The following is a 15,314-nucleotide window of genomic DNA, read 5'->3' on the forward strand; positions in this document are numbered from 1 at the left end:
GTTTATTGAGAAAAATGTGTATGTACCCTCTTTTTTGTTTTTGTTTTGGCCGACTCTTGAGCGTTGTATTAGTTCAAAAGGGAAAAGAAATGAGTCAAGGCTACCTCTCCCTTCAACGCACAGTTAATGCAAAACAATCTACAGAGGGCTAAGGTGTATTTCCATTAGCCATTCATGATCAAATTAACAAGTTATGATACTGTTAAAGCTACAGTTATTCTGAGTAAGGTATCCACATTTATTCTGAGTAAGGTATCCAAATAAAAACAAAATTAAACATATGACTAGAGTTGTCATTCACAATACGAGAACATTTAGTTCTAAAAGAGTGAGGTTAGTAACAGAGCGGTGATTGTTACGGGCGTGGGAAGTGAATCCGGCCCCTGTCATATACTGTAATGATGTCATCTAGCATTATAAATAAGGGCCCCTGACTAGCACTCAGGACACACACTGATTCCTGATTCCTACGCCGGCGTTCTGGTCCTGTCTGTTCCTGTCTTCAACTTGCATCTATCCATCTACACTCCATTGCTGATCCTTCTTTACCTGGGCCTCAATTCTAAAAATAATCCCCATAACCAAGGGAAGCGCTGTGGTGTTTTGGGGAAGCATCCTGAATTTACTGGGCTTGCTTCCACTCACTGCATGCTGCTGCTATCCTGATGCCCTATCATATCGAGTAACCAGAACTGCCAGTCCAGAAGAACTATCCTTTGGTATCCAGTCCCTGCCCAGCTGACTCTGCCCCGCTGAGTTTGTCCGGCTGCCCTGTGTTAGACCAGATCCGTGTGGTGATCCAGAGCACTGACTGTCCAAAATCCAAACTAAAAGTGGACTGTGAGTATTAAATGGGAGGAAAGGTCTTTAGGACCCCCCTCTCCTACACTCCTCTCCTACGTGAGGCTTATGACTCATCCGCGGCCACCCATGCGCCTGGGCCCAGGATGCAGGATGGCTGCGGCCCGACGCATGAGACTGCACGGCTCACCTTGTAGCATGATACAGACTCCATTTTGTAATAGACTTAGGCTCCATTTTGAGTAGACTAATTCAGGCCTCCGTGGAACAAGCAGCCTGCAGAGCTGCAGCTCTCCCCCACTTGATTGCGCACAGCAAGCCTGCACTTCCCCCAGCCTCCTCCCCATGGCGGCTCCACTGAAGGCCTGTTTTCACGAGCAACTAGGTGCGAACAAGTAACAGAACAAACACTGTATTATTTACCTTCCGCAGTACATCATTGCCCTGACGGTGACCAGAGCTTAAGTTGAGGTCTGGGAAAAAACAAAGCTGTCCCTATCAAACATGTCTTGACCCCCTGTAGACCTCCACACTCATGATATATGTTGTGCCTAATCCCCTACCCTGTTCCCCGTTTGAAGTATAAGACCTGAATGTTGAACCCGTGTGCCACCCAGTCTTACCCATGCTGTTAAACCATTTACAAGGAGGCTCAAAACTCATAATGTTGATTGTCCATATTAAAAGGGAACAACCCTTGCCCATCCCAGATATTCACATGCAAAGTTGTCCAACAAATGTATATTCAAACCTATTGTCGCCAACCAAAGATCACCACTACTGCGCAATGTTCAAAAGGCAATGTACACAATCCATATTCATGATACAATTTTAAGTGTTGTAACATATCCCAGCCATTTACAGTAACAACCCCCACCTGTTGGCATATGAGATGTCGTTTGAAGCAATTGATTTTACCCTTAAGAATGTACATCAGTCCAAGTATAAGTGTAACATTGTAATTTGTGCGTATACACCAACCTTGTTCTACCTCACGTTGTATGCTAGCTTTCCCCATGTGTCCCCACAACAAAATGAAGAACTGCGAATGATGTGATGTTTACAAAAGTTTTTTTTATTTTTGATCCTGTAAATACAGCATTCATAAACCATGAAGAAGTGTAAACTAAATAGTGTGTATAAGCTCGTACGATATACCCCCAGATGAATGCGTATACGCAAACATGTAAGTGTACTGACATACCTCAGTTTTCCGTCTCTATAATGATGTGCATGCTACTTGATAAATGTAGACCTGCGAGAAACCACAAGGCCATCTCCCCCTCCTAGCGAGCCACATATTCAACTCCCACCCTCCTCCCACCAAGGCCCGGCTGAGGCGTGAAGGTCCCTGGTTTACTGACAAATACAGCTACACCTCCCCTCATTCCTGCTGAGTTCGTATCAAGTATTTACCTCCCCCCCCAAGCCTCCTGACACTTGATGCCACCATGTACCACCATGCCCTGGTCACAAAGCAACACGGCCCCACACCCCGCCGCCTGTTAAGGTGATAGCTATGTGCCCCTCTGACCCTGTGGTACCCCAGTTCACCCCACCCTCGCCAGACCACTTACTACATCTAACAAGGTAGTATGATAAAGGTACCCTAACCCGTGCCCCCTGATAAGACACCTGGACTCATGACGCTGGCCCCTTTGTACCAGCGATTTTATGATGATGTATTAGGAATGCCCAGAGTTATATACTGTTTTAGGTGCCCGCCGCCTGTTAAGGTGATAGCTATGTGCCCCTCTGACCCTGTGGTACCCCAGTTCACCCCACCCTCGCCAGACCACTTACTACATCTAACAAGGTAGAATGATAAAGGTACCCTAACTCGTGGCCCCTGATAAGACACCTGGACTCATGACACTGGCCCCTTTGTACCAGTGATTTTATGATGATGTATTAAGAATGCCCAGAGCTATATACTGTTTTTCTCTGTCTCTTATTAGATTAATGAGTTGTAGGATTTATAGGTTAAATTGACACAGAAATTAGTGACAAATGTGTATGCATGACCACAAGGGCAAAATGTTAGTGCAGCAGCAATGTATCCACATGGAGAGCTCGTGATCTGATACTCCACCCCGATGAGCCCAGCTGACCCAAGCACCCAGCGATGCCACCACGTGGATCTCCACCAATCATGGACCGCAGCACCTACATTGTACATAGTAGCTAGTCTTCACTCAGTCCAAACGATTATGTGCCCCCTATAGCTTAACTAATTCAGGACGTATTTTTGTAATAAATATGACTGTCTTTGCTATCGTCAGACAGAGCGCTCTCAGAGTTTGCAGAGTCCTTTGCATGCCCTATATTGATTTAGATAAAGCCTTTTATATCTCGCCCGCACTTGGTCTTGGTCTCATTCCCTGCTGGGGTGTGTCCATTATTGCCTCTCATTGTAAAGTTTAACTGCCCTTTGGGTGACTCTCACTTTCAGTATCAATAGGAGCCATAGAAACATAGTAAACGTTGCCTTGCTTTGTTCCATCCCAATCTCTAAGTCATGCAATCCTTATCCTGATAACTGTAATATTGTCACAATCATTCTTGCAACCCTGCCTTTGATTCCTTGCGCTAGTGCTAACTTCTTTGATAATTTTGTCTTATGAAATCCTAAACCCTTAGTCCTCCCTCGGGTGATCGGATTGGGTCCACCAGGGCGGGCGTGGAGATGCTAGGGTTGATTCCGTTGATCAACTCCGGAGCTTACTGTGTCTCAAGCTGGTAGCCAGCCTGAATGCCCTAGTGTAGAGTAAAAACTGTGTTTGTCAAAATTGATTCCTGTTCCTTTTTCGCACCTTTATTTTTCCAAAAACGTACTTCATTCTATCTGGCATAACTCCATCAATTTAACAGCTAGAGACCTCATTTCACTTTCATATTGTACCTAGGATCCAACCACATCCAGAGTTATAATATTTCCATTTTTTTTAAAAAACCGTTTTGGTAAATTCAGGTGGGATTTGCAAAAGTGTGTAATTTTACAACGTGTCATTTTGGTTATAAATGGTTTTTAATCTTCCATTCAATTTCAAATTGTATGCTTTTGCTCAATCCATTGCTTGTGATTGCTAGTATCTTTCCAGTGTTGCTCCAGTAAATAATTGTTTTTGTTTCAACAGTTTTAGACACATTAATTGTTTATCCATCCATTTCCGAGTGTCATTTTAGCATTCCCAGGGTTTGAATCCGTTTTTTCTCTCTTGTTGGGGAGGGAAAGTCGAATTTCTATTCTGTTTCTTATTTGTCATTCCTGATGGCCTGCTGATTCTGTTTATCCACTTAAAATGTATTATTTTAGTGTTGAGGGAAAGTTGCAGGGGGAAATTCTAACTCCAGTGCTATCTTACCTAAAATGAAAAGTGCTCCTATTCCCTGGTGTTTTGAGTTGTGTCAATAGAAGGTTAAACTAAGTGCATTGCTTACATTCATATTGTTCTCATCACCCCATTGGTGATTGCTGCCCCATATATTAAAAAGTGTTTGATATTCTTGAATTTCTAAATAAAAAAATAACTATTACCTTTACCAACCAGCCCGGTTCCTGGTCCATTGTGACCCTTGGTATTTGAAAAGGGGGTGTGATGTGAGTGCTGTATCTCTCAAATATTGAACCTATATATAACAAAATAAACATTTCAGTTGTGCGCTGCATACTAGGCTGAGACCAGGGTGTATCGCCTGATTGAAATTCTTAACAGTGCGGCGGCAAAGCCAATTCGGCTAAATAGTCCTCTTGGGACTCACTTGGGGGGGGGGGGGGCTCTGATGTGTACAAATTGATATAATATTTAACAAATTCCTTATTTATTCCCTTGGTCTGTGTGGTCCTCCCTCCCTGATAGTTTCTTATTCCCTTAATCACCTTTGAACTTCGCTGCCCCCTTGGCGCCCTGTTGAGGAGCTTGTCTGGCTTATTTGCCTTGGCATAAAATGTTTGCCTCATGGACAATAGCACCTTCTCTGCCTCTCTGTACCGTATCAGCTCTAGTTCACCCGATTTCCCTATATATGCGTAAGGTTGGCTCTTGAAAGGTTTTTCCATAACATCTCCTTCAAGTCGTTCAGTTATCTCTTAAGTGTTTGCTCTAGTATCTTTCATTGCTTCTCTTTGTAATAGCAATATTAGCAATATTAAGTTCCCCTGAAGCACAGCCTTGAAAAGTTCCCACATCGTACTTTCAGATGTCACACACGGCGCGTTATCTGTGAAAAAGTCTGTTATCTTGTCTTTTATTCTCTCAGATAGTGCTGGGTCCCTAAGAAATTCTGTTGGGAAGGGCCATTTCCACACACCCTTGCTGCTTTGGTATAAATTGACACCCTTGCTGCTTTGGTATAAATTGAAAGTGACATCCTCCCGGGAGGATAGCTCAGCGGCAGCGTGCGCGTCTTGGAAGCAAGACGACACGAAGCAACAACAGGTTCGATCCCCGGGTCCGCGCTTAGAAACCTCTGGGTGTTTAAGCGCGTTATAAATACGTAACTAAGACAAAAAAAAAAAAAAACACAATTACGCAACTAAGAAAAACAATTCCTGTAACAGCGCCTCGATGCCTGCGGGCTGTGTGAGCGCTTTATAAATGTAAAATAAATAAAATAAAATATAGTAATGTTACCTATTGAGGTTTCTGTCGACACCCATATGTGGTTGATTCAAGAAAATGTGTGGTGTACACTCGATACAAGGTAAGGTCTTCATCATGTTCTCTCTGTTTTTTCCACACATCCCTGAGGTGAGGTTTATCAATACCATGTTTAAGTTGTTTAGATGCAACCGCCTAACTCCCCATCCCCTTGATCTATTATGGCTTCTGTCCAGTGTTTGGGATCAGGCAAGGTTGATGTCCCCCATGAGGAGTGTTAGGGAGAATTCTCTGTTTAGGCTGAATTTCCTAACCTAGTGAGTCCCCCAGCAGCTTTGCTGGATTTTTGGGTTTTATTTTTTTCTCCTGCCAAGAATGAGACTCTTTTACCCTCACTCTTGGACATGATTTGAGTGTGTTTCTTTGAATCTAGAAGTGTTTAATGGGCTATTGGGTCTTTTACTCCATAGGGTTTCATGTGTTTTTTGTGATGTGTGTTACACAGCACCCCCAGTGCAGTGACACAGGGGTGTCTTAGTGACCCCCCAGTATAGACTCCATACCCTGGGACAGACTACTGTCTTCCAGGGCATGTAAAGTCACCATTGACTTTACTAGTCTTAAATTCTGAACAGAACCAGTACAAACCATCATACTGGCTGGGGCAATTCGATTGCCCCAGGGTCTGTTAGTCGAGGGGGCACGTCTCCGTCCCCCCTGATCGAGTTTTGGCTGGTGGCAGTGGATACTACTTTTTATATTCAACCGCGAATATTTTCCTATGGGATTTCCCATTGTTTTAGGCTACTATCTTTATTTAATTATTTACGGTAGCCTCGAACATACCGCCGGTTTATTTAATTAATATTAATTCTCCGGTTGGTATTTTTTGCCAAAACTTGATTCTAAAATGGCGTTTGTGTTCTCTTCTGTGACTCCAACCCAAGTCGAGCCCTTTGTTCCACTTTTTGGCGGGCCTCTCCACAGAAGCCCTCCAAAGTGGTGCCACTCTGTCTGGGGTACTTAGGAGGGGTGGAGGGGAATTTAGGCACCCTGGACTGAGTTGCCTAGGCAACTCAAGTCGCACTCCATCCTGATTGGCCCAAGTGGTGAGCCGGCCGGCTCACCACTTAGCATGTTTGAGTGACAGCTAGGCTGAGTGAATGGGGGTTTGCTGCATAAAAGCAGGGCTTTGGGGACTGGAACTTCAGAGGTCGCCACAGGACCTAAGAATCTGACGAGGGAGAAGCTGAGCCGACCTGCCACGACACCACCACCGGTGGAGCCCTGCTGGACTGCCTCACCACTTTTCCCAACGACAGAGGAGATCTACCGCCGGAGAGTCTTCTTCCTTTGACTGGTGGGGATAACCAGTTTCACCGTCTTTTTCACTTTCCTGATGTACCTCGTGGCCGCCTTGCCCGTGCCAAGCACCCCGGCAACCGGGATACCACGTTTTACCACGACCACGAAACCAAGGTACCACCTTTAACCGGAAAACTCTGCGGCTGGTTTCTTCCCTGGTAGTGTAACGACCTTCATATTTCCTCCAAGTCGAGATCTTCTCTTCCCCTGGACGACGACGCAACTTGCACCCCCTACCAGGAACAACTGCCACCGCTGGAGGATCCTTCCCACTTAAGGTACCGTGTCCCGCCTGGCTTCCCTTGCTACCGACTGTACGGGGTAGATTTAGCCCCCCGCTTTCGAACCTGGGTTAGCCTGGGACACCTTGGCTAAACTTTTCTAAGCCTTTCTAAACTCTTCTTGAACCCTCTGCAAGACTTTCTAAGCCTAGTGTAACTGTGTGATCTTTGGCGCATTTGTGCTCTGCTCCCTCTAAGAGTGGGCCCAGCCTTTGGACTTTGGCTCACCAGTGACATTTTGCTCTCTGCCTTGCTAACAGTGTTCCTGAATCATAGAGTGGTGTACCTCTTCATATTCTGTCTTTTTCCCCCCTTTCTCACAAACTTATTAGAGTGCAATCTAGTTAAGCGCTCACCTCTGTATGAAAATAAGTGGTGTTTTACTGTGATTTATCTAATAGGGAAAAAGGGGTGTATATATCATAATAGTAACTGTGTTTAGAATATTTTTCAATAAAAGTGCTGGAGTGTTTCAACTGTGTGTTTTTAAATAAATAATTATATACTTTGATACCAAAGCTCTGGTCAGTGTTTGCTTGTATTATTGTATCTGAGTGCCTATTGAGTATACTTTGCATATTGCCTAACTCTTCTTGAGGGAGGTCTGACTGCTCAGCCACAGCTACCAGGTAAATCTGGGTGGTACAGTCTGCTACCAAGTGGGTTTACTGCCAACACCTGTAGTCTTAAATCTTTTGCAGTGTTCCCTAAGGGAACTGCACAGGTTTCTGCCTAACAAGGAGCAGTTCTCCTTTCATAAAGTCTTCCAGTTTCTCCAGGGTTTCTAAGATGAAAGCCTCTTGGCCAGTACAGTTACAGGTAAGTAACTTGTTCCTTCTCCAGCATGGGGTCTGGCATGGATTCACATGCTCATGAATACTTCCAAGGTACCGTCGGACTTCCATCTCAACGAACCCTTGGTGTTGCCTGTGTTCTTCCCGTCGCCTTCGTCGCCGGCTGAGAGGACTTTGCACTCGCTGGATGTGGCTAGAGCGCTGAAGTTCTACGTGGACCGCACGAAGTGTTTTCGGAAGACGTCACAACTCTTTGTGAACTTTGGACCTGTCAATCAGGGGAAGGCTCTCTCGAAGGCTTCCATTTCCAGATGGCTCTCCGGCTGTATCATGTACTGTCATCGGTTGGCAAACCGACCGCTGCCTGGCCGTCCGAGAGCCCATTCCACCAGAGCGATCGCAGCTACCACGGCGTTCCTTTCTGGTGTGCCCCTGTTGGACATATGCAGGGCTGCTACGTGGAGGTCGACGCACACCTTCACGAAATTCTACTGCGTCGATCGGGATTCCAGGGAGGAGTCCAGGGTCGGCCAAGCAGTGCTGCGCAACCTGTTCGCCTGAGGTGAGCCTGGTGAGGAGGTAAGATGCTTAATGTTGAGTTTGATGTAATGCTTAATGTTGAGCCTTTGCCACCTCCCGTGGTTGTGCATGTGTGTACTGCTATGTATTCTTTATTCATGAGCATGTGAATCCATGCCAGACCCCATGCTGGAGAAGGAACAAGTTACTTACCTGTAACTGTTGTTCTCCAGCATGGGTCTGGCATGGATTCACATGCGAACCCTCCCGCCTACCCCTCTGCGGCTCTTCACTTGGTCATACTGCCACTTCACGTGCTTCCAAATCTGAAGATGGCTGCCAGAGGCGGTGCTTAGGTAGAGGGCAGTCATTGGCTGTGGTCAGTATGACGCAGAGACCAGTGATTGGTTATTACTACGAAAGACAGATCAGAAACGAAACTGATACTGGTTTTTTCTTTACCGAGGATTCCCAGCCTGACGACGGGGAATATTCATGAGCATGTGAATCCATGCCAGACCCATGCTGGAGAACAACAGTTACAGGTAAGTAACTTGTTCCTTCTGAAACATTATAACACTTTCCCTTTTCCTTGCTAGCTTAACTTATTAGCAATGGTAGAGATTTAATAGATATTATTTGCTATATGTGAGTGATTATTTTGTCATTGATATTGCAGAATTTCTTTTAAATGTGTTCAACAATATATTCTGTTAGAAAAGATCCAGACAACTGCAGCGGTAAAAGCATAAATATGTGCAATGCCTCTGAGAAGTTTGAAAATGAAGATTCATTTATTTGTATAACTCCCCTATCTATGAATATTTGTATAACATATTTTAAATGGTTTTAATGTTTAAAAAAGCCACAACCATACATCAATTTCTTTTTTACCTAACACAAGAAGCACGGTTAATATACCTGTAATGCTGCACGACTCCCCTTCTTAACAGAAAACACGTGTCACCTTTCTATTTCAATTCCAACAGGTCCTCATGGGAGACCATCTTTAGCAAAAGCACAGAGATGACAACGCCTCAGCAGCTCCAGTGTTGTCAGCGACTAGTAAAGCTATGCAAGGACTGCCTTCTACTGGTTTATAAGTATGCAACGGATGCAAGGGGCTCTGCGACTGGCATAAACCCTGAATGGGACGACACAAGGTACACGCTCTCTAATCTGCAACCTACCACTGAGTCATGAAAGCCGCCCCTCTCACTACCACAGCGTTTCTTTAGTTGGCGTGGTATAGGGAGGCTGATTATTTTTAGCTGAGGTTTATGCAGAAAAAGCCCTTATTCATGTTTGCATATCTGTTTATTAGTTTGGGCTTTTAGGTGATGCTTGCACCACCTATAAGCTGAAACTATTGCATTAGAGTACATAGAGGGCCCAATGGCATTTGAGGACGGACACACAGTTTGTAGGTGTTCTTTGGTTATGTGTCCACCCATTGACTGCCCATGGCCATGCTGATCCCTATGGCCATTCCCACCCAGTTCCTGCCCCATCCCGCACAAACAGCTCCTCATGGGAACTCTTTGAGCTTGCTTTAATCAAGACTTAACATCAGACTTTTCACTCAAGTAATCACCAGCAGTCTTCTGGGAGTTCATGACTTAATTGGAGCTATAAACCCACTACTGGTGTAATAAAAATATCTCAACCAGGTCTGCCTTTAGTCACTAGATTTATAAGCACTATGTCAGGCCTTCACCGAAGTCCTGTTAAAATCAAGCATTAGCAAAGCCAACAGCTTTGGCTTGTGTACATATATTAGACATTTGCCAGTCACTGCTATTAGATGCCCAGGTACTTGCACCTGCTACCATCAATGACCAGTTGATACCGCTACGGATGTGCCTGGCTAGTGCCTGTGCCATGCCTACACAAAAGCCCAAGCTATTGGCATCACCAATGCTTGTTTAGATGGTTTGTACAATGGCAGCATGTCCACTCGTGGCCATTTTACGGCGCTCACGTATCTGCATTTTTTCCCCACGAGCCTTGGCCATATAGCTGTACAAGGGTTACCATGTGGTAGATGGATGAGAGGGGGATTTGGAGGCCAGCTTCCTCCATAATGGAGCTACCATTTTCACGTTCTTCTATAAGGAGACTGTGTCAGGTATTTCTTTCAGGTTAGGCCTGGTAGCAATTAAGAGGATGTAAAGGCATGTGGGATAAACAGTTCAGCGACGTGTTCTCTATTAGCTTTTTTGATTACTGATTGCTTTAAAAATTACTATTTGACAAGGTTACTTTTCACCGCCTTCGCGGAATGCACGTGTTTCAGAAACAAGAGTATTTATGGAAAATGGGGAAAAAGGATGAAGAAACTCAGGTTATTATTGATGTGAATGAAGTGTGTTATGGGAGGACGGATTCTGGGCTTGCATGGTCATGACAGGAAGTGGAACTTGCTGGCGAGAAGATACACAGCGTCCACGCTGACTGACAGCAAGATGGACAGTGGTACATATGTTGTCCTTTACTTGCAAATCACGATACTGTATGCACGGTTTAGAGTCCAGTGCTTTAACACCCGTTCAACTATATGCTTTGAAACATGTATTGCTTGATCGAACGCTGCATTGCACTCCACACAAAGCACCTAGTCCTTAAAAGCACCAAACATAAGTGGCCAGTGACATCTAAGTAACACACTCATTGTGCACCGGGGAGGAGGTGGGGCGGGGTCCGATAGGGAGGTCAATATCGGCATCGGATGTGCCAACAGTATCGTTCCCGTTTGGAGTGCCCGCCCTGCATCTTTTTGTCCCATGTATGGTTGGGAGGCGCATTCGCATCCTTTAACTTAACAGACCTGAATCGTTTCACCAGCCTGGAGGGAGGAGGGTGTGGTGCCAACTGACCACGGTGTGCTGTGTCTTCATTACCAGCGCCAAGCTGGCGCTGCGTAGCTGCCCTGCAGGGCCCCCCATCAGGGCTGTGCAGGGCATCTAATAGCATCATTTCCACTGTTATGCCTCTAGTGGAAATGTACACACAATAATATGTGGTTAAGTATGTGTTTTGAACAAATGTATGTGTTGTTTTAACATTGTGTATTTGAATTGATGTATATTGTGATAAATATTAAAATATGTATATTTTTTCAACAACTACATGGTTAAGAACCCTTGTTTTGGGGTAAAAGATGCAAAGGATTAAACGTGTACACATCTAGGTCAGCTCACTCGGAGCGGTAAGGGAAGGAAGCTGATTTGTGGGATCCTTTTGACTTTGTGCACAATGGCTTCCATCCACGTTGGTAGAGCCCCTCCCAGGCAACTCTACTTGTGTGTCCCGCAGAGCCTGTGCTGGGCAACTCTGTGGACGCCGGTGCCCCTGATGGGCAACGCCGGCGCTGTCTTGTGGTAATGGCTTGGGTGCCCCCAGGCCATGGAAGAGCCTGTGTGCTCATGGGCTGGCAGGGTGCCACCTACCGAGGTATGTCAGCTGGGTGCCCCCAGCCTTGGTCCGCCTGCCCTGTGTGACCACAGGCCAGGACATTACATTGGTGACGAGGAGTGAGGGCCCCGTGCCCCCTGCTGTATAGTGGCGTGTTCACCACAAGGAAAGAAGGAGGAGCCCTCCCGACCGCCATGACTGTCTGGTGTATTTTGCTGGGCCCTGCAAAGCGTCTATGGGTGCTCTTGCCCCTCCTCCCCCGAGGAGGTAACGAGGGATGTTGCTATGGAGGAGTCCTGTGTCGGCGAACAACGATGGAGGTGGGATGGGTCTTTGTGCCCCATACTGTGTGGAGGCGGCTGCGGCGGCAGCAACGAAGAAAGAAGAGGTGATGCGGCATCTCCCGCGTTATGGAGAGTGGTGCGGTCAGCTGCGCTCTCACCAAGGGGAGGAAGGAAAAGAAGGTGCTCACTCGCTCCGTGAGTGAGCCAACGGTGGACGAGGAAGATGAATGGAGGGCGCCCCCTGTGTCCCCTGGCTGCACTTGGTGAAAGAAAGGAAGCGCTGCATGCCGGCGCATTGGGAATTAATGGTATGGGCACGCCTCCGACCCCGGGCCTAGACACCCTGCCACCAGTGTTTCCCTGCCAGCAGCTCCCATGTGAAAGGGGAAGCTTAAGGAGTGGCCTACAATCCTGCCACTAGTACCCTGCCACTGGCTGCCCCCACTGTATATGGACTGAATGTGGCCCCTGGTGTCTCCCCCCCACCCCTCACCCTCCAGGTGCAGCTTTGCCAGCCCCTGAACTGTGGTGTGACTGTCCTGAACTGATACTGGTGAAAGTATGAACTGGTTTCCCGCAGCTCCACAAGTGCGTAAAATGGACTCAGTAGACATCACCATGAAGGCTGTGAGCGTGCAGAGCCTGGACTTGCTTATAATGGCTCAGTTAATGGGCTATGTGAAGCTGTGATCATCCATATTGTGGACATGCTTCATGTGGTGCCAGGAGCATTGGTGTCTTTCAGTGGCTTTGAGTGGCTTTGGGTTTCACTCACCCAGGTTAATAAAGGGTGCTTTGATAATGTGGTGAAACCCCCAACGTGCCACCAACCCTGTCACATTCAAAGATGTGTACATACTCAACGCATGTTCTACGTGTGTAAATGTCAGATCATAAATGTATGTGAGTGTTGTTTGCACCCATAATCAAAAGTGTTGCTGTTAGTGATTTAATTGGTTTTATGTCCAGTGATGCTTGTCCTTTGTTTGTTCCTTATGGAAAAGGAGGAGTGTGGTGTGTCACCCCTCCTGGGAGCATGGTATCTCCCAGGACTCGTGCTGTCCGTGACCACGTGACCAAACTAATAAAAGTAACGAGCGGATTCCCACTCATCAGTCTTGGAACCAACTGTCCGCGGTGTGCTGTGTCTTCATTACCAGCGCCATGTTAGCGCTGCGTAGCTGCCCTGCAGGGCCTTCCATCAGGACAGTGCCCCTGCTGGGCAAAGCTGTCTAGAATGGCTGCCACCACGTTGGTAGAGCCTCTGCTGGGCAACTCTACAAAAGTGTCTCGCAGAGCCCCTGCTGGCAACTCGGTTTGTGGACGCTGGTGCCTCTGCTCGGCAATGTCGGCGCAATCTTGTGATAATAGCATGGGTGCTCCCAGGCCATGGAAGAGCCTGTGTGCTCATAGGCTGGCAGGGTGCCCTTTGCTGAGGTATGTCAGCTGGGTGCCCCAGCAGATCATCTGGGTGCCCCCAGGTTTGTTCCGCCTGCCCACATGACCGCAGGCCAGGTCATTACACTGAGGATATATTTACCTTCACCTTTTCAATGCAGATACAAAAATTGGGTATTTTGAGGAATCCAACCTCATAATACTGAGTTATATATTTCAAATGCCCTCTGTTTACTGCTACTAACCAACTCATAAGGATCCATCAGAGACATCAATTAATTTCAGTCCGTTTTTCATATCCATCAACCTAGCCACGTTTCCTGCATGGGGGCATTTACTTTGCAAATTCAGCAGTGGTACCAAATCAAATGTGATTGTTCCATTTTAGGTTACTTTTGGCGGAGACTGTCAAATTGGGATATGACTTATTACATTGCGTAAAACGTGTATACGTGCTGTGTGACTGCTCTCTCTTTCCTAATTGTAAACCAGCATGGAGGAAGCACGGTGTGAAATTGCAGTGAACATTTTAAATTGCAAATGCCATCAGGTGATTTTCACTGCTCGCCAGTTGCATAAGCGCAGAATCTACTTCAAATGTGTCATATTTTACATAAAACGTGGATTCCAGAGCATGAAACAACCTCCTAAAATATGGCAACATTGTGATGTTTGTGAGAGAATAGGAAGAGAGGTATTCGATTTATAGAAATACTTCCGACTCTGACTCACCTTCCATTTACACTAACCATAAGAGGGGAGGGGTTAGTTAAATTACAATCTGCTTCGGCTTGATGCATTTTAACACTAAAGAATAGGCACAGTAAACCTGTGCATCTAACTCATGCAGTGGGGAGCAGGCGTCCCGTAGCTACACACCTGATTAGGACCTCACTCTAGAGAGTGCTGGTGTAGTGACGTTATAAGTGGTGCCACTGCTTACCTAAATACTGCCCTCCCTTGGTTTTCGTTTTTAAATCATTCAATGAAACCCTCATCTCCAACATTGCAAATAGCAGTTGCCAACAATACATTTCCCTCAATACTCCCAGTTACGCTCACTGACCAAGGCCAATTTTCTCAACTTCTCACCATTTTCTCTGTGCCCACTTATCTGTGTTTTTTTCCTGAAATGCTTTCCTTGTCTGCTGCTTCCCTTTCATATTGCCTTGACTTCAGGTCTTTGTTGCTGGACTCAACCATGATTTGTTTGATTCGGGGGGCTTTTTGCTAGTTCTTTTCCAGCTACCTTTTTTTGCCCACCCGTACACCATTGCCACCCCACTGCCCTATCCCCCCATTGCTGCCCTCCCAAATTCATTTTTGTTCCTCCATACCTGAAGGATTGCTGTCTGTCAAGGATGTAGAAGCCCTGGCTTGTCTGATTTTTATTAATAATATAAATGATGCTGGTAATCAATCACTGAAATGGTGGTCTGCTAATCAGACCCATCTTTCAAAAAGCTCCATGCCAAAAGCATACTGTACACCAGTGCCCTGCTGCACCAATCTCCCTGATCTGCAGCTCATGCTCTTCAGTAGCACAGAGCAGGGTCAATGGTCGCAGGTGCCCTGTTTGACAGCTACTATGACTGAGCCTGGATATAAATCTGCACCTCTGATGGAAAACCATAATTATTTTGCTGAACTATTGGTCTTGTGGCAGGATAATCTCTAATAATAAGCCATGCCTGGAATTGGATATGGTGACTGTTAGTTCACACAATTATTAAAGCCACATAAGATTTGTATCACACAGACAGCAACACTGTGAGCCCAGGCAAGACATGGAAATGCAATGTGGATTCTAGCCGGTCTGCTTGTCTCTACTTAGTGAGCAGGGCAGTAGGCAGGAAT

General features: G+C 46.1%; 1 protein-coding gene across 4 annotated transcripts in view; it reads left to right on the forward strand.

Moving 5' to 3' along the window:
• Positions 1 to 15,314, forward strand: part of TTLL7 (tubulin tyrosine ligase like 7) — a 2,250,822-nt gene that overhangs the window by 2,168,947 nt on the left and 66,561 nt on the right. For all 4 annotated transcript variants that reach the window (XM_069641609.1, XM_069641612.1, XM_069641610.1 and 1 more), the window contains one exon: positions 9,351 to 9,524. In XM_069641609.1, coding sequence (XP_069497710.1) covers positions 9,351 to 9,524 — 174 coding nt within the window. The remainder of the gene's footprint in view (positions 1 to 9,350; positions 9,525 to 15,314) is intronic.

Source organism: Ambystoma mexicanum, chromosome 1q (assembly GCF_040938575.1).
Source record: "Ambystoma mexicanum isolate Mex_15411 chromosome 1q, UKY_AmexF1_1, whole genome shotgun sequence".
In the NCBI taxonomy this organism is placed as follows: Eukaryota; Metazoa; Chordata; class Amphibia; order Caudata; family Ambystomatidae; genus Ambystoma; species Ambystoma mexicanum.